Below are 17802 nucleotides of genomic sequence, written 5' to 3'. Positions count from 1 at the left end.
TCAAGGGGTTTTAACGTGTACCTATGTGCAAGTCTTAGGTAAATCAGTAGTAATCAACCATCGCATGGCGGGGTAACAATACCTCCTTCACCGGTCACGAACCGTACTTATAAGTATGCCTCGGATTAATGCTTGTTTATAGGGGACTCTCACTGAGCAGTAAAGACATTTTCGATAAAAAGGGCGTTGAATCCACTACAGCCCAACGTAACTCTATATCGGTCGTGTCATGAAAGCAAGGTTTCGCCAGGAGCTGCAACTACGGCGGTTTTTTGAACTATACCATAAGCAGCTAATAAGAGAGTATGCTTTAATACCTATAGGCGTATTAATGATATTATGCGTGTTGTATGGGTTCGATACTTTGTTTAAACGAGTGTTTAAGATTAAATTTCCTGCCTCTGTTGCAGTGATGTTGATAAACTTTGTTATTATGTGTGTGCTGTCGGCGGCAAAGCAGTCTATTAGTGATATTTACATCAAATGCATAGATGTGCCATTGGGATGGTCTCTAAGGTGGATGAACCTATATTTTACACCTGCATTTGTTATGCTACCAACTAGTCCTCCGATAAGTGCAGCTGAAACAGGACTTATTGCAGTGACTTTTATAGTTGGGTATATTGTAGCATATGTGGGAGTTGCATATATTACAATGCTCTGCCAACTTTGTCCATGGCAAAAACATCGAGAAGATGAATCTTTACCCCCAGAGATCGAGACCGAGGCCTGCTCCCACAGTGAAAGTGCTGCTTCTATAAATTCATGGGATGACAATGCGCGAGTTGAGGGGTACCGCCCATTCGATAGTTACCTTTATGATGGGGATTTAGCGGATCATCTGATGGATTTGGCTACAAATAGTGGAGTTAACATATCGCGTACGGTTACAAATACAAGTCGGCCGTTTACAGTTGCTGAGGCACCCTATCATGGCAGGAGCAATCTGACTGTAGCGGACCTTACTCGAGCACGTAGTGTAGGTTGTGTTGACACTTTACCACCTATACCACAACTGCTACCAACAGCAGACGTTTCAAAGGAAGAATGTAATAGTACTAACGAGAAAATCACCCACACTGATCAATCTAATGCTGAATCACCTCTACCGGAAAAGGTAGAAGAATTACCAACTTTTACAAAACTACGAACACATTTGCATCATGGACTATACACCTTGGGGCTCATAGCCTCTATAATAAGTTATTTTGCTAGTGACTACCCTATGCCATTCCAGTTTTTCACTGCTGTATGCTTGTTTATGTTGGTGAATGACATACCACTTCCTATTCAGCCCAAATATCGCCGCCTTTTGCACCCTGTCCTCTGTTCAGTAGCCCTCACATGGCTAATAATGCTGATCGCAGTGCTTATCAAGCATAGGAACATCAGTTATTTCATATCAGAGCTCCACGAGTACCAGACTGGTCGCAATTACTTACATTTGTTTGACACTTACCATAACCATACTTGGCCAGGCGCTGGCGATGTCTTTAGTTCATGCATGGATGTCTCTATCGTTGGTCTCTCAATGCCAATGTTTACTTATAGACGGGAGCTCTGGAGGCACTTCATGTCGCTGGTCCCACCCATTATTTGTCTCACTGTTGGGTCTCTGACGCTTTATCCACTCATATGCCATAAAATCGGTATTAGTACATCCCACTCGATCGGTTTTATTGGGAGAAGTGCTACACTCGCTCTAAGCACCCCAACAGTACTTAATCTTAATGGTTCTATCACTTTAATGGCAGTCACAACAGTAGCGACCGGAATTCTGGGTGCCATCACAGGGGGTCCGACGCTCGACTGGCTCAAAGTCCCTGCGGACGACTTCGTAACGAGAGGAGTTACTATGGGCACCAACTGCGGAGCGATCGCGACAGCCTACCTATTAGGAGTTGATCACAGAGCGGCGGCTATTTCGACACTTTCTTTTGTTCTCTTTGGCACTCTAATAGTCATTTTAAGCTCCATTGGAGGGGTACAGACATTGGTTGATAAATTGGCGACATTATAAACAGCACATAAAAACAAACAAGAAGGCTAATGCCATGTCTAACACCGGCTAGTATAGGCTAGGCAGCAATTACACTATTGCTCTCTATATAGCTCATTTGTTTGTATATATTACTGTAAAGTTCATCAAAAAAAGAAACGCTTTTTGCCATTTCTACGTAAAAGTGATTTAATAAACAAAACTACGAAACAGGTGCAAAACAAGCGCTAACTACACGACTAATATAGGTATTCGACGGTTAACAAACAAGGCTAGGACTCGAAGGATAAGCTTCTGTTGGATTTGATATCTCTATAAAGCGAATGCCGCAACAAGTGAGAATTTCACGAGAAAATTCAGTGAAAAGGTCTCGTTCTTTTACAAAATCATTCAAAGGACTGTTTAAGTCACGTTCACCTACCCCACCACCTTCTTCGCGTTCTACTTCAGCTTCTTCAGCTACATATGTGTTACAATCTCCTAAGCATCTGCCTTTGAGTGGACTTGTTAAGCTGTCTTTGTCGCCTCGTGCTGAACTGCAAAGTGTTCGTAATAACAAATCCGAGGAATCAATGTTGAGTGACGATTCATCTTTAAAAATGAAAAATGCACCTGCTACTGCTGAATTTTATAGTAAGGATAATGGTACTGATTCTTCATCATCTGTGCTATTAGCTGGCGAGTTCGCAGGGAGTGACCTTCGGACAGGTACGGAATGTAGCAGCAAGCTATCTTATGCTACGGAGTCTTTGTATAAGACAGCGGTAGAAAGTGATGCTGATCCGTCTATTGATGCACAGTTGGATCATAGCATGAGAGAGGCCGCGATTCATGCTCCAAGCCCCAATAAACGTGGTCGTTCGCTCCAGCGCTCACAAAGTGCGACGGTCTCAAAGTTCAAGGATAGGACCCCACATGGGTCAGCAGACCCGATGAAAAAAGAGACGAAGAAGCCGAGATATGTTATACAGGACGAACACTTTCGTGTTGACGAGTCCGGACATCATGAACATATTTTGAAGATCATGCCTTTAATTCAAGATATCGATTGCCATAAGACAAAAAGTGGTGGATTTTGGCTATCATCGGTATTCAAGCTTCATAGGCATGAGGATGGGGAGATGAACATTGCGCACTCGATCTTGCCTTCAGTTAAGCCGGACTTGGAAGGCCGGGTGAGTATGGCTCCAAAGGAAGGATTTACCAACATTAAAGAAGAGGATGAAGAGGACGCTGAGAATGGTCACTTAGGTATTGTGAGTGCTACCATAGGAGCTGTGAAAGACGCTGCAGCGAGAAGCCCACATATGTCGGGTGTATTAGCTGGAACTGGGGTTGCAGCAGGCGTTGTAGTAGGATCAATAGCAGGCGCAGTAACAGGTGCAAAGGAGGCAATAGTACAGAAAATAAAGCCGGCAGTAGTGGAACAAGATCAGTTTGATGAAAATTATGGACATGAATTACACCATGGAAAAGACAAAATGCCAAAAGTAGTGAACAAACATGCTGCAATCGGAAGCGATGAATTAAAATTGATAAATAATTTGGCAGAGCGAATAAATGACGGGATAGAGCATTTAGATAAGAATTCACCGGCTGAGGTATCTCCCAATGTAAAAAATATAAAGGCAAAGCAAATTTTAGCTGAAAAATATGGGAAATGTATCGGAATGGTTGGCCATGGTGCGTATGGTACTGTTTGGGTAACCTCAAAAGACATAAGCCATGCGAATGATGATGTAAGTTCTCATCATTCACCATGTAAAGGTACTTTTGAACATAATGGCAGGCTATTTTATGCTCTGAAAGAATTAAAACCGAGAGTTGACGAATCTCACGAAAAGTTTAGTACACGTTTAACCTCTGAATTCGTAATCGGACACTCATTGAGTGGTAGGTTAGGTATAGTGAATTCTTCAACATTCTCTGCGCATCCTAATATCCTAAAAGTCTTTGATCTTATGCAAACACACGATGCATTTGTGGAGGTATTCGAATTTTGTCCGTCGGGGGACCTCTACAATCTCTTGACGAGGTCTGGTAAGTCTGGTTCAGGTCTTCACCCATTGGAGGCAGATTGTTTCATGAAGCAGCTACTTAATGGTGTACAATATATGCACGAACATGGGGTTGCCCATTGTGACCTAAAACCTGAAAATATTTTGTTTACACCAACTGGTGTACTAAAAATATGTGACTTTGGCTCCAGTTCGGTTTTTCAGACTGCATGGGAAAAGAATGTACACTTCCAGACTGGCAAGGTTGGCTCTGAGCCATACGTTGCTCCAGAAGAATTTATCCCTAATAGGGAATATGATAGTAGATTAGTAGATTGCTGGAGTTGTGGCATTATTTATTGTACAATGGTGTTGGGCCATTACTTGTGGAAAGTTGCAAACAAGGATAAGGATCAAATATATAGCACCTTCGTTGAAGAGATGACAGAAAGAGGGGAATATTCAGTGTTTGAAGAAATGCGACATGTGAACCAAGAACTCAATCGCTGTCGTAAAATGTGCCTTTACAATGTTTTCCAATGGCAACCGAAGAAAAGGATTCCAATTCCGAAGTTATTAGAGACGCCGTGGATGCGAAAGACTGTTTGCTGCATAAATTATAAGTACACTGCCATCCAATGCCAGCAACAAAGCTAGCAGGCATCAGACAAATATTGCATTCCCATTTTCATTTCCCAGAAACGAAAAATGTTGAGGCAAAGATGCATATAAATATACATGTTACTTCGGGTTAAATACACGATTTTTAGAAGGTACTATTTAATTCCTATGAACCAGATACAAGAGGATTATAGAATCCTGCTTGCTAGAGCACATATTTTACTATAGCCCTTGTCTACCAATGCTCTGTCTACCACACCATCATTTGCCATAATTCTTGTTCCCAATGGTTCACCAGTAGTCTTATTTAACAAAACGCATGCATTATCACTGAACGATATTGTCGAGCCATCTCGACGGATCATATTTCTCTGCTTTGTACGAACAATCACAGCACGTACAATATCACCCCTCTTAACTCTATTCGTGTTAGATTGCCCGGTGATTGCCTGATTTAACGGTTTGGCCTTCTGTACAACACAAACGATCTTATCACCAACTTTTCCTGGGCTCTTAGGTGAACCTTTACCAAGCACTTTAATGCATTCTGCTAGTTGGGCACCAGAATTATCAATAACTTTTAAAATGGTCTTTAGATATATCATAACTGTAGCTAGATAAATATGCCCTGTAGTACCAAGCTGAAGTTAGTCTTATGTGCAGTATTAGCGTTTTCTTCAGTTTCCGTTAGACCAGATGTTTAACGCAACATTGTCAGCATCAAAAATTTGAATTCCGTATTAAATGATAAACTATTACATAATTAATGTAGTCGCTTGGATGTCAGTAATTGTACTGGAAGATGAAGACCATAAAACAAAGACAGGAATATGAAAATAGATCCATAATACATACATTAAGTCAAAAATCAGCTAAAATTTACACGAGTTTCTGTTGACCGTATCTATTATTAACTGAGAAGGTAGAAATTAAAAAATTAACAAAAAAACAATAAAAAAGATATTATTTTTGCACATAATCAATTAGGATTATTTTCATGTAACGCAACCTTTACCATGTCCAATTCCCACCTTTGCGTCATGTCCTTCGTCAAACATCCGCGAACTCCATTATATAACCCATAGAACTTTACTTCCCCATCATTTTTATTCTTTTTGCGGCTCTGAGCGTGTTTCAAATTGCAAACGAATCCTAGTAACTTCACATCATATTTACCTGATGAGATCATAGCTCGTAGTCGAGGTTCGTATTCGTGTTTAAAAGGTAGTTTTCCTGTAAGCATTGTGAACATTGTCACGCCAATAGCCCAAATATCGGCACTGGGCCCTAAAGGAGGAGGACTTGGATCAATTAGCTCTGGGGCTGCATATGGTAACGAACCAATATGGGAATGCGGCTCAATACTTTTGCTAAAGTCATTGGTTGATACATCACAAGGTTCGGATTTTTCATTTGACGTTTGACAGCGGGGGGAATCGCGTTTAAAAATTCCATGTGATGGGGACATAATAGTACTAGTTAAGGAGGGTCCAAATTGTTTAGGAAATGAAGATATGCCCAAAGGCGTGTCATCGTGCGTCAATTTTTTATTCATTAAGAGTTTTTGCATTCGAGTGATGGATTTGACGTTACTGTTAGAGACGGATTTTGGAACTTCTGGTCGCCGCTTTGTTTTTATTAGTTTCCCATCAATCGCCGAAGCAAATTCAATACTTTCATTAGGATCATCATGTTCATTATTAACTCTTTTATTGCCGAAATAACAGCTCATCCCAAAATCACAAACATATAGCCGATAGGAATCCGCACTTAATCGTTCAAGTAAACAGTTCTCAAGTTTTATATCTGCATGCACTATGTAATTCGAGTGCATGTATTTTAAAGCGGAGATTAGCTGAAGTGATAATGCAATAGTCTGCCGACACCTTTCTGCAAGGAGAATCGAACTGGAAGAGCAATGGCCCCACGAGCTGACTAAGTCATATAAAGTACCATCTTGAACTTTACCAGTCAAGCAATACGCAGCGTAATCATCTTCAAATTTCCAGTTTAGTAGCTCTAGAATATTAGGATGCCGCAACTTTTTCCATATAGATATTTCACGTAAAACCTGGCGTTTCACCCTTCCGTTATTCTTGAATTTAACAACCTTGATCGCTTTGGGAGTGGATGGCTGAGTTTCTGTAGGAGATAAAATGCTCGTACTACTACCCTTTACCTCATAACATTCCCGGATCATACCCCATGCCCCAAAGCCGATTATCTTACCCATTCTGTGGCCTAATACAATCGAACCTCGATCGTCAGGTTTAAACGATGAAGATGAAGGCGTTAACGAGCTCAAATATTGGGATGCCAAAGAACCTTGCCTGGAACGTTTCATCGTTTGCGTATTCAGTCTCGTTAAGCTTGTTCCGCTACCCATATGGTACTTTTTAAACAAGTGCATTATTGTTTTATAGTCTTTATCAGGTGCAATTTCAAGTACTAGCCTCTTACGTTGAGTATATGGTAGCAACAGGAAATCCTCAGGAATTTTCTCAGTAATGGCTTTGATTTCATCTCTTGTCAGGTTCTCGCTGAAAGAACCAGCGGAATATACCGATAACAACGATCCCCAATCATAGGTGGAACGCGAGCGACTAAACTTGGACCCAGCATTGCTTGGTGAAATAAAACGTGATCCTGCACGCTGTCCAAGTGTTTTGTTAAGTATTGACAATGAATTATTAGGCACAGGCTGTGCATCGGAGTTCATAGGGAACGGGATGGGCGACACTTGAGCATGACTGGACTCTACAAATCCGGATGAAGAGGCACTATCTAAATTATAATCAGATTCTTCCTCAGACCAAACATTATAGCTAGTCCCTGGATTCGATCCCTTATCGTCGTCGACTTCCCATATTTTCACGGCGGCCGCAAAATCAAAACCAGGAATATACTCATCTTGCATATCGCCATTTGGTGAACGGATGTTACCAGTGGCAGGGTCCCAAGTCATATTCCCATTTTCAGGCTCAGTAGTAGAAAATCGCCTCCGAATGTCACTACAATGCTTCGCTAGTCCAAATCCATCATTGTCTCGCTGTCGCACGTCCCCATAGTGATATATAGGACGGTATTTCCAATCGTCAAACATCCTCTTCCCAGTAACCTGATTAAAATTAGATTTCTCAGTATCAGAATATACCCTAACCAAGGTTTGCCGTGACCCTGATTCCTGTTCTAACCGGTATATTTTCCTAGGTTTAAAATAAATGGTATCCTCGTCGCTATTGTACTCCCCAGCTGACTTCTTCTGACTGTCCTTATATCGCTCCACACCTTGTTGTGCGTTAGAACCTACATCTTGTATCCGTTCCTTCTTATTATCCATAGAATCGAACGAATCAACTGATACTGCCGAAGGGAAGTCTCTTTCCAGCAGGTTCGGAGTAGTGTATCTTTCAAACCTTGAATTCACACTATGAATCTCAGGCATTGCAGCATCTGAGGTTTAAATTTATACCTTCTCGATGCGAATTTTTTCTCTTTATGCTTTGTGTAATTTCACGGGGAGGTAACTGGTCTCCCCTGAACTTGCCAATCAATAATTTAACAATAATACCCAATAAAGAAAGAAGAATACTACGGTTACCCCTTCGTATAATATGATAGTTGAACAGTACAAACTCTTCGTCAATAAACAGACTAAATAAGGATACGCGGCTTAGTAAGTATCACCTCGGCGGTCGTTTAGCTTGTTCTGGTACCGTTCTTTGTTGTGTTTTCGGAGGCGTTGCGACCTAAAACGTCACCGCACCCCTAGGCTTATATGAAAAATTCGAACGTTGAATAACGTTGTGAGGACTTAAACAGCCGATGATCTCTACCAGCAACCATTGATCCCCCAAATGTATATCTCAGGGGGTAGCAACCGCACTGGGGAAAAATAATCAAACCACTGGGCGCAGTCAGACCACGAACATACGTAATTCATGGACCAGGAAACGTTGAAACTTCTGGGGAGTTATCACGTGACCTCATAATACTGTTACATTTAAGTAAAGCGCTATAAATAATAGAAAACAAAAAAAAAGATATATATATTGATATATATAGTTATTTCATCTCCCTGAATTAATCCAATATGTTAGCCACGAGACTAGACGTTTACTCTCTCTAACTCCTCTCTACCCGCCTTGGTATACAAGAACTCATTGTAGTCTCTGCAGTTTGCCCACCAAACGTAGTAGATCCCTGCTGGTATCAACACATACAATGCTTGTGCCTTGACTCTTCTGAAAGTGTTGAAGACGGCGTTATGGAAAATACCTGCTAATGGCTTTTGGGCATATGGGGAAACCGAGTATGAAGTGATATATTTTTGTTTTGGAGAACCCATGGAACCCCACCATCCCATGTATGTTTTAGCTTGTGGACCGCCTCCCATTTTGCTGTATCTATGCTTTAATGTTTAAAATTGGAATTCCACGTTGAGATCCAAATGTCTTTCGTGCAAGTGTCTGAGGGCAAACTATGTTAAGATATGGAACTAGAGAGGTCACCGTGAGTATTTTGTTCCCAGCGTACTGAAAAAAATCGCTGAGGAAATTATCCAACATGATTGGTTCGTGAATTGTGACACAAATTCAACATTCACTTCTAGCTAGCACTATGGTGAAACATGTGACAGGAAGAGCAGTCAACAGTTCTACAGGTCCACTTGAATAGCATATTAGGTATTTGTAAGTTGGATAGAGAGGAAAAATGCTAGCCGATTCTTATTTAGCGTATTATAGTTGAGAAGAGGCAGCTTAGATAATTCCGGATGTCAGAGAGAAGAAGAAAATAAAATGAAAGCAGGCTAGAACAGGACGATAGCTGGGAAACTGGCTCTGACTCGGGAGGGTAGAGGACAGTGTAGTTAAAAAAAAATGGCCTTACATATGGAAGGATGTAAATTATTTCTTTCTCTTGTACACCTTGTCCAAGAAGGCATATAGAACTTCGCGTTTGAACCCGCGAGACTCATCAATCTGCTCGATCTTCTCTCTCAACTTCTGGGCGACTTGGACTTCGTATTTCTCGTAAACCTTGTCTAGCTTAAGGTCGTAGAAAACTTGCTTGCACTTTTTCTCGCATTCATCATCCTTCCGGCCGTAATTCTGATCCAAAATCTTCCTTTGCTCAGGAGAACACAACTTCAAGGCGGCATTAATCACCCAGGAACACTTGTTGTCTTGGATGTCAGTTCCAATTTTCCCGATTTCCTCTGGGCTGCCGAAACAGTCCAAGTAGTCGTCTTGGATTTGGAAGTATTCACCCAATGGAAGCAAGACCTCCTTGGCTTGCAGGAAGTCCCGCTCATCATTGACACCAGCTCCATACATCGCCAAAGCAACAGGCAAGTAGAATGAGTAATATGCGGTCTTAAAGATGACAATATACGAGTGCCTTTCGAGAGAGAACTTGGACAAGTCGACCATGGTCTCTGGTGCAGTCATTAAATCCAACAACTGACCAACTTCCGTTTGGAAGGTAACATCATGCAACACCTCTAACAAGTTTACATAGTACGACTCATTTCTGAAGTTCGCCTTTAGTAAACAGTAGATGGCCGCTTCCAGCATGAAGGCGTCATTGATGGCCATATCACCAACCTCATCAAGACGGTACCAACATGGCTGGCCCCTTCTAGTGATAGACTTGTCCATCATATCATCAGCAACTAAAAAGTAGGCCTGCAACAACTCAACACACCAACCTAACAAAGCAATCTTGTGGTACTCCTCGTCTGGTAACTCAGATGGTGAGCTGAAACCTTTCAAAATTACATAGGTATCGACAACTGATAAACCACGGTTTAGTTTACCACCTGGAGTGTTGTACAACAAAGACTTTTCATACCAGTCGATCGCATCGTTTGGAATACCATATTGGCGTAAAGCGTGTGTTAATTGGTTAACTAAGGATGGGAAAACATCCAAAAACTTCCTTCTGTTATCCTCTTTTGTCATTGTTGATAAGGCCTGCTTTTCTATATGGCTCCGATATTAAAATGTCCCACGCAGATAACCTAGTTTCGGAACTTTCACTGTGTTATGCAGGCTTGAATAACAGATTTCAGAGAAACTGATCTTCACAAAGTACAAAACCACTGTGTTGTTTTATACTCTTCACCAATGCCGGGTAACAAAAACCAAAAAAATTGTAGGAGTACTTTGTGGTAGTCCACCACAGTGAATAAGATAGCATTTAGAACTGGGCGACGCTTTTCCACCTAAAGCCGTAAGTTCTTGTGTATTGATTGCTTAATCGTTACTAAATCCGTTTTACTTCATTATGGATTATTGACTTGTGTTGTATTTACAAAATGCGTATCCGGTTAATAGTGGAGAATTATATAATATATCAGATATAAAAATTTAAGCTTGCTTGAAAATGCCAAATAGTTGAAGATCAGTGTCTTCTAGAGCGCTTGCTCTTACCAGGACGTGGTGCTCTGCCCTTCATCTTTCGTTGGGAGAAGTCAGTCATATCAGCGGAAGATTTTGCATCATTCTTCCTTTTGAAGCGCTTCATTCCACCGGAGCCGTACTTGGAGTCCTTGGCGGCCCTCTTTGCGTTTTTCTTGTTATCCTTGTGGGAAGAGGTGGCTTCTTCAATACCGATTTCGAAATCTTGATTAGCAATTTCGCTATGCTTTCTCTTTTTCTTCAGATCCTTGATCTTTTCTAGTGTTTCTCTCTTTTCCTTTTGACGCTTCTGCAAGGTGGCAACTTGGACTTGCTTACCGAACTTCTTTAACTGCCTTTGCTTTCTTGCCTCCTCTCTGGCCTTCTTATCACTGGCCTCTCTGATCAACTTGTTCTTTAGCTTATCCATGTGCTCGTCGCTCTTAACCATTTCAGCGAAATAGTCTAGAGGTCTCTTGAATGGGACATTTAGGGCCCTTAGTTTGGCACGTGCCTGCTTTACAGCGTCTAGGGATTGCTTATAGAACGCCAGTTCCCTTTCGGTGTCGTCATAGATATCCTTGATACCCTCATCGCACACGGTTGTCGAAACGATGGACTGGTGCTCTTGGAAGGAGTGCTTTTCCCATGGGAGTCTGATACGCGTCAAGGCCTCGTTCATAGCTCTGACGTTGTTGATTGTTAGTTTCTGGTATGGGACAACGTCGGCATCGGAATCGAATTCGACATCGGACAATGGAACGTCTTCCTCTTCTTCCTCTTCCTCATCCTCTTCGTCGTTTTCTTGTTCTTGGTTATCGACTACTTCCTTTTCTTCATCATCATCTTCCTCCTCTTCAGATTCAGAGTCACTTCTAGCTAGTCTACTCAAGTCCAGGTGAGCTTCTTCCTCCTCTGATCCAGCCTCTTGGATTTCCTGTTGCTTCTTTTGCAGTTTCTTCAATTTACGCTTTTCCTTCCTTGACAAAGCCTTACTCTCGTATTCCTCAGCTTCTTCTGCTTCGCTATCTACCTCTTCGGCTGCTTCTGCAGCTTCTAAATCATCCTGGGTAACAACTTTTGGTGATTCGGACATCTCTTCCAATTTATGAGCTGCCTTTTCCATTGCAACTTTCTTCACATCTGAAGCTTTGTCAGTATTTTTACGACGCGATAACAGCTCCTTTAGCTTAAAACCTTTAACCATTGTTAGTGAGTCTAGAGAAGGGTAATAACTTGGTGATTGCTCTTATGTTCAATAGAGTACAATGTCATCTCATCTCATCGCTCATAGTCAAAATTTTTACCATTAGGAAAAAGCAAGTGAAAGAATATGAGATAACTATACACGACGTTATATATAACCAGATTCCTTCAACTTATTAAAGAGGTCTATATCAAGATAATTCTTAAGGCTGGGGCCATCATTGCTGTGATATCCTTCCGCTGACAATCCTTTACGACGTCTTGTTTTCATAACAAAATCTCTTGCAAGGCTGTTTATTGGAGCCGGCTTCAACTTAGGAATGACAGCGTCTTCATTCATGACATCGCCAGGAACTTTCCGCCATATCTTGTTAAAGAAATGCAATTGACACATCCCCATGCCATTCGCAGCCAGTCTCAGATCTGTTTCAAAACCAATAGATCCAAGAACAGGCATTTGACCTTTAATTTCCACAAGAGGTGTGGCAGCAATATGCTCGATTTTATATATTCTTGACCCACGCCTCTTTTTAAAGAGTTCTTCTACAATAGGTATTAGAGCTTCGTAAATGTGAATATCGACTTCATAAATAGGCTCTAACAATATTGGTTCTGCTGTTAATAGCGCAACAGAGCAGGCCTTGCGTACTAGCGGAATAAGTTGGGCGGCAGAACAGTTTTTGTCGTCACTAATTTGAAGGTTCAGCAGATTAAAGTTCACACCATAGACAGGTTCTTCAGCAAGGGGACCTTCGCTTAAAAACCATTTAAAACCTTGTATGATGTGGTGCATCACAGATGTTACCAATTCTTTGTCAACTTCGTCCGGTAATGTATCATCGACAAAAACATTACAGTTATGGAAACAATGAACGTTCCTAGCAGCAAAGGAATCCCACCCATATTCATTCCTTAGCTTCTTCGCAAGTAGTTTTACATTTTCAATTTCAGATGCTTGTAACAATCCTTTAGTCATATCACGTATTATCTCTTTTTGGAGAGGCTTGGCACCAATACTTATTTTCAGTGAACCGCTGGACGATGTTATAGGAATTGCCGCAAACGATTCGCCCGTGCAACCTTCTGAAAACTTCACTAACGGCATAGATACCTTGATTTCTATTTTGGCATATTGGTGACGCAATTCGTACAGAACTGTATCGAGATATAGTTCTCCGGAACCAAATATGACATGTTCTCCACTCTCTTCGACCTTTACTGTAATACCAGGATACAATTTATGCACAAGACCAAGGCCTTCAAGCAGTTTTGAAAGTTCTCGAGGATGATGCGGCTGAATCACAACTTTAAATACCTGCTCGTTTAAGTAATCAATTGGTGGGAAAGAGGTTATTTGTTTGGAATACAAAGTTGCCGATTTTAAATAATGCTTCTCCAACCCTTTTATTAAAACAATCTGTCCTGTAGAAGCTTGCGTCACCGGTAGGATATACCTGCCTCCAAGTAACCCCATTTGATCGACTTTAACCTTTGCAAGTTCGTCTTCATCAATAGATGTAGCATCCTGGGAGTCATTTATGAGCGTATATTTGTCTCCACATCTAATCGTTCCTCTATAAACACGACCCAAAGACCACAATTCCCCACGGTAGTCTAATAATTTTAAAATGTGGATGACAGTCCCTTCTATTTCAGACGGTACCCTGGATGAAGAGAAAAATACTGAAGATTGACCATGCTTGATTATGGCATCTATAAACCCAACCTCATCATGAAAGACAAGTTTCATAACATGTCGTAATAGTGGAAGAGGATCCTTTCTCTCCGATGCCTTATCAAGGGTAATTTCGAACTGTTGTTTTAACAGGTGCTTGAGAGAGCTAAAGTCCAGTGACAAGGTGTGGGTGATAAGTTTATATATAGGAGACAGTATGAATTGCACAAACGATGTCTCCTTTTTTGCATTGGGTGTCGTAGAAAAGTGTCCCTTGTCAAAATAAACTGAACCCCAGAGTCTATCAACCAGACTATCCACTTCGGATCCCAATCTCTCAGAATAGTAGTACTTTACAAATTCCTTTATAGTAAATGTTATACCCAGTTGAGCTGAGGAGAAAACCACGTTGCCTAGTTCAGGTGAGTATTTCATCTTAGTAAAGGAATTGATCTGCTCAACAGTGTTCTGCAACTTTAAGTGGGCATCTTTGGGTGGAAGTCGCAATTCCAAGACCAACCGATCGATCTTAGCGAGTACAAAGATTATCGGTAGGCCCATTTTCTGCGCCTGTTTTATAAAGAACTCTGTAATAGAACTAACCCCCTCAACAACGTCTATTACGATGACGCAACAATCCGAAGCTGCCATTGCTACGGCAGCTTCATCCACGAAATTCGTGTGCCCTGGTGTATCCAGCAATGTTATGACCTGTGATTTCCCTGTGAAATCCTGACCTAAGAAAGTAAATCCATTTAATTTCATAGAAACGCCACGCTGAATTTCTACTTTCATATTATCCGTATACTTTAATGGTTTCCAACCGTCTTTGATAGGTTTTGATATATGAGGCAACTTTTCGTGGGACTGACATGCAAGTAAATCGACTAAGGATGTTTTTCCAGAATGCAAAGGCCCTAAGAAGCATACTGTCATACAGCGCTCTGCAGATGATGCAAGTTCCAGCATATAGTTCCTATCATACGAAGCTTTTGGAATGTTCTTGTTCAATTGGGTGAATACCGCGTTCTCTACACGACGTCTATGATCTTCTGGTTCCACTAAAGCGGCACCAATATCATCCCGGTCTTGAGTCTCAACGAGAACCTCCACATCAGAATCATACGTAGTTAATAAATTTGGCGCAGCAACCGTAAGCTCCGAACCAGCATCCTTGGCTATTTCATTATTTTTTATATCTGTCAAAGAAACGTCTGATTCCACATCAGAACCGGACAATGAAGCTTCTTCTCCGATATAGTTACCAAACTCATCATACAGATCTTCGTCCATAGCAAATTTAGACCAGATATGTTTCCTTTCTGTTGATTTTAGAGTTATTCCTAACCTACTTCATCGTGAAATGTGCGATGAGATTTTTAATGTTGCATTCCATAGTGAATATCTTAAGAAGCTGACACATACAGTAACCTCATATTTCTGACCTATATTACTCTCCTGAGCCTTCTAAAAATCCTAAAATACTACTGAAAACACTATAGACCTCTCATAGTACCGCAACACTGCTTCTCTATGGCTGAATTATTAAGAGTAAATTATATCACGTGACTGAGTGTATGTGCCGTGCATGGCAGATGACATTATGCATGACTTGGACTCAATATGTAAGAATTTGATCTTTATAAAGCTAGCTAGCTTCTATTGGCATGTTTCGCAGTAACAAGCCACATTTTTATTGCTATCTTACCGTCGGTTTTATTTAATGGCCGTATTCCTCATTGTATTTGGAGTTTTTTGGCTAAAATAATCAACTGCCTTTTTACCTAAACTAAACATATTATAATATACATACTCGATTATTGTTATAAAGAGATTCACATTATTTCTGTGCTAGGTTCTTATTCTACTATTAAGTATTGCGTGTTGCTTAGGTGAATTGAACTGATTTGGCGTTGAGAAGTTATAAGGTTGATTTTAGGCGTTCGTGATCGCTGTATAACCTAAAATTAGAATAACCTTGTAACTTTTGAAGAATTACTTCTGAAACCTGAAATATGCCAGAATATTTAAGGCTTCCACAGTCAATAAAGGACAGGGTTCATGATTTTCCAGATGCTGTAATAACGAATTTACAAACAATACTGCGTGAAGATGAGGAAGAGACAGTGGTTGAACACTTTCAATACGAAGAAAAGTTAGATAAATCACTGTTAAGTCAGTATTCCGTAATTGGATTGGGGTTTGGGTTAATGAGCCCTGTATTGGGTATGAGTACCACATTATCTTTAGGATTAATTAATGGTGGGGCGATAACGATTCTTGGTGCATTTATTATAAGTGGATTTATGAACTGGCTGACAGCATTGGCGCTGGGTGAAATTGTCTCCAAGTACCCAATTGAACTACACGGTAGTGTTGCAATGCTAGCTCCAGAACGCTATAGACTTGTAATGGCGTATTTTACAGGGTGGTTGATGTTGCTCGGAAGTTGGATAATGAATGCCAGTATTCAGTATGCAGGCGCAAGGCTTATTATTTCCCTAATAACTATATCAGATGATGACCTGATCACCGAGGAGCATCTAAATGTTTGGACTTCTGTTATTTATATGCTCTGCATTACATTCACTGGTGTTATTAATGTGATGTTTGCGAGGTTCCTAGAGATGATCAACACTGTATGCATCTATTGGATCCTATATGCTGTGATTTTTATTGATATACTACTAATTTTGTTTCACCATGGATCGTATAGGACCTTCGTCTATACAATATCTCACTTCGACAACAAGTTATCAGGGTATTCAAGTTTTCTTTTGTCGTTTATGATTGGAGGTTTTCAACAGTCTAATTTTACACTACAAGGTTTCAGTATGCTTCCAGCGCTATCAGATGAAACAATGGAACCTGAAAAACACATTCCTAACGGCATTTCTCAATCCGTATTGATCTCTACTTTCTGCGGCATTGTATATCTCGTTCCAATACTGTTAGGGATGCCCGAACCTGAGGAGGTTATGACCGACAGCAGGGTTATGGAAATCGTTCAAATCTTCACAAAGTCGACAAGATCAAACGTGGTTGCTTACTTTTTAGTTATGCTTATTCTTGGAAATATGCTTTTTTCAGGTATCGGGTCAATTACCACGTCTTCTCGTGCAGTCTTCAGTATGAGTCGTGACCATGCTGTGCCTTACTATGAGTTATGGTCCCATTTATCTCCAGATGGTCGCCAGACACAAATACCCAAGTATTCGGTATACCTAAGTATGGGATTTTCCTATGTTTTTGGGTTATTAACATTGGTTTCTGGCACAGCATATAATGCATTTATTGGTGCTTCGGTTGTATGCTTGTGCAGTGGTACTGGATTGGCGATATTCTGTGTTATGTTAGGCGGAAGACGAGGAATCAAGGGTGCTGCAGTCAAGATTAGGCATAGGCTTGGCTGGCCAATTAGCGTTGTGGTCTTAATTTGGTTGTGTACTGTCATCTTTTGTATGTGCATGCCTGTATCTGTTCCAGTTACGATTTACGATATGAATTACACAAGCGTCATCTTTGTTATGTTCCTAATTACTATTGGCGTCATGTACAACTCATGGGGTAAGTATCACTTCAAGATTCCTGAGGTTTCGCAGAACTTTAGGATGGAGACAAATTCAGAGACTGGTAACTCTTCTAATTTTAAAAATGAAATATACGGAGAAAGCGTATTCCCTTCCATGAGATCACATCGGTCTTGCATACAAAGTTTGGGTTCCTCTACCGATGCCAAATCGGAAAAGAAAAGCATCCCTTGACTGTCATTTTCGCTTATCGCGGCATTGCATTCACATTCCTTGAATGGAAAAGTCATATACACACGTTCTACATCGGCATAATATTAATTACATTCCATTGACTACATGTACCAGTATAACTAATTTCTAGATAAAACAA

The 17802-nt window shown here is 40.8% G+C and overlaps 9 protein-coding genes across 9 annotated transcripts; 3 read left to right on the top strand and 6 right to left on the bottom strand.

The window, feature by feature from the left end:
* Positions 1-229: 229 nt before the first annotated feature.
* AW171_hschr42256 (LrgB family protein) lies at positions 230-2020 on the top strand (the record flags this gene model as incomplete). The annotated part of the gene is made up of 1 exon (XM_018132059.1): positions 230-2020. The coding sequence occupies one exon, from the start codon at positions 230-232 to the stop codon at positions 2018-2020; it is 1791 nt and encodes a 596-aa protein (XP_017987363.1).
* Positions 2021-2322: 302 nt separating this feature from the next.
* On the top strand, positions 2323-4653 carry KKQ8 (putative serine/threonine protein kinase KKQ8; the record flags this gene model as incomplete). The annotated part of the gene is made up of 1 exon (XM_018132060.1): positions 2323-4653. The coding sequence occupies one exon, from the start codon at positions 2323-2325 to the stop codon at positions 4651-4653; it is 2331 nt and encodes a 776-aa protein (XP_017987362.1).
* Positions 4654-4805: 152 nt separating this feature from the next.
* Positions 4806-5222, bottom strand: MRPL38 (mitochondrial 54S ribosomal protein uL14m; the record flags this gene model as incomplete). The annotated part of the gene is made up of 1 exon (XM_018132061.1): positions 4806-5222. The coding sequence occupies one exon, from the start codon at positions 5220-5222 to the stop codon at positions 4806-4808; it is 417 nt and encodes a 138-aa protein (XP_017987361.1).
* A 374-nt stretch (positions 5223-5596) lies between these two features.
* On the bottom strand, positions 5597-8062 carry NNK1 (protein kinase NNK1; the record flags this gene model as incomplete). Its single annotated transcript, XM_018132062.1, has 1 exon — positions 5597-8062. One exon carries the CDS (start codon positions 8060-8062, stop codon positions 5597-5599), a length of 2466 nt encoding a protein of 821 aa, XP_017987360.1.
* A 663-nt stretch (positions 8063-8725) lies between these two features.
* QCR8 (ubiquinol--cytochrome-c reductase subunit 8) lies at positions 8726-9013 on the bottom strand (the record flags this gene model as incomplete). The annotated part of the gene is made up of 1 exon (XM_018132063.1): positions 8726-9013. One exon carries the CDS (start codon positions 9011-9013, stop codon positions 8726-8728), a length of 288 nt encoding a protein of 95 aa, XP_017987359.1.
* A 511-nt stretch (positions 9014-9524) lies between these two features.
* ERG20 (bifunctional (2E,6E)-farnesyl diphosphate synthase/dimethylallyltranstransferase) lies at positions 9525-10580 on the bottom strand (the record flags this gene model as incomplete). Its single annotated transcript, XM_018132064.1, has 1 exon — positions 9525-10580. One exon carries the CDS (start codon positions 10578-10580, stop codon positions 9525-9527), a length of 1056 nt encoding a protein of 351 aa, XP_017987358.1.
* A 442-nt stretch (positions 10581-11022) lies between these two features.
* On the bottom strand, positions 11023-12225 carry EBP2 (Ebp2p; the record flags this gene model as incomplete). The annotated part of the gene is made up of 1 exon (XM_018132065.1): positions 11023-12225. The coding sequence occupies one exon, from the start codon at positions 12223-12225 to the stop codon at positions 11023-11025; it is 1203 nt and encodes a 400-aa protein (XP_017987357.1).
* Positions 12226-12372: 147 nt separating this feature from the next.
* Positions 12373-15192, bottom strand: SNU114 (U5 snRNP GTPase SNU114; the record flags this gene model as incomplete). The annotated part of the gene is made up of 1 exon (XM_018132066.1): positions 12373-15192. One exon carries the CDS (start codon positions 15190-15192, stop codon positions 12373-12375), a length of 2820 nt encoding a protein of 939 aa, XP_017987356.1.
* Positions 15193-15914: 722 nt separating this feature from the next.
* TPO5 (Tpo5p) lies at positions 15915-17663 on the top strand (the record flags this gene model as incomplete). Its single annotated transcript, XM_018132067.1, has 1 exon — positions 15915-17663. The coding sequence occupies one exon, from the start codon at positions 15915-15917 to the stop codon at positions 17661-17663; it is 1749 nt and encodes a 582-aa protein (XP_017987355.1).
* Positions 17664-17802: the final 139 nt, after the last annotated feature.

The sequence above is a fragment of the Eremothecium sinecaudum genome, chromosome IV (genome assembly GCF_001548555.1).
Source record: "Eremothecium sinecaudum strain ATCC 58844 chromosome IV, complete sequence".
Lineage (NCBI taxonomy): Eukaryota > Fungi > Ascomycota > Saccharomycetes > Saccharomycetales > Saccharomycetaceae > Eremothecium > Eremothecium sinecaudum.
Note: the sequence above shows the minus strand (reverse complement) of the source record. Positions and strands in the feature narration are given on the sequence as shown.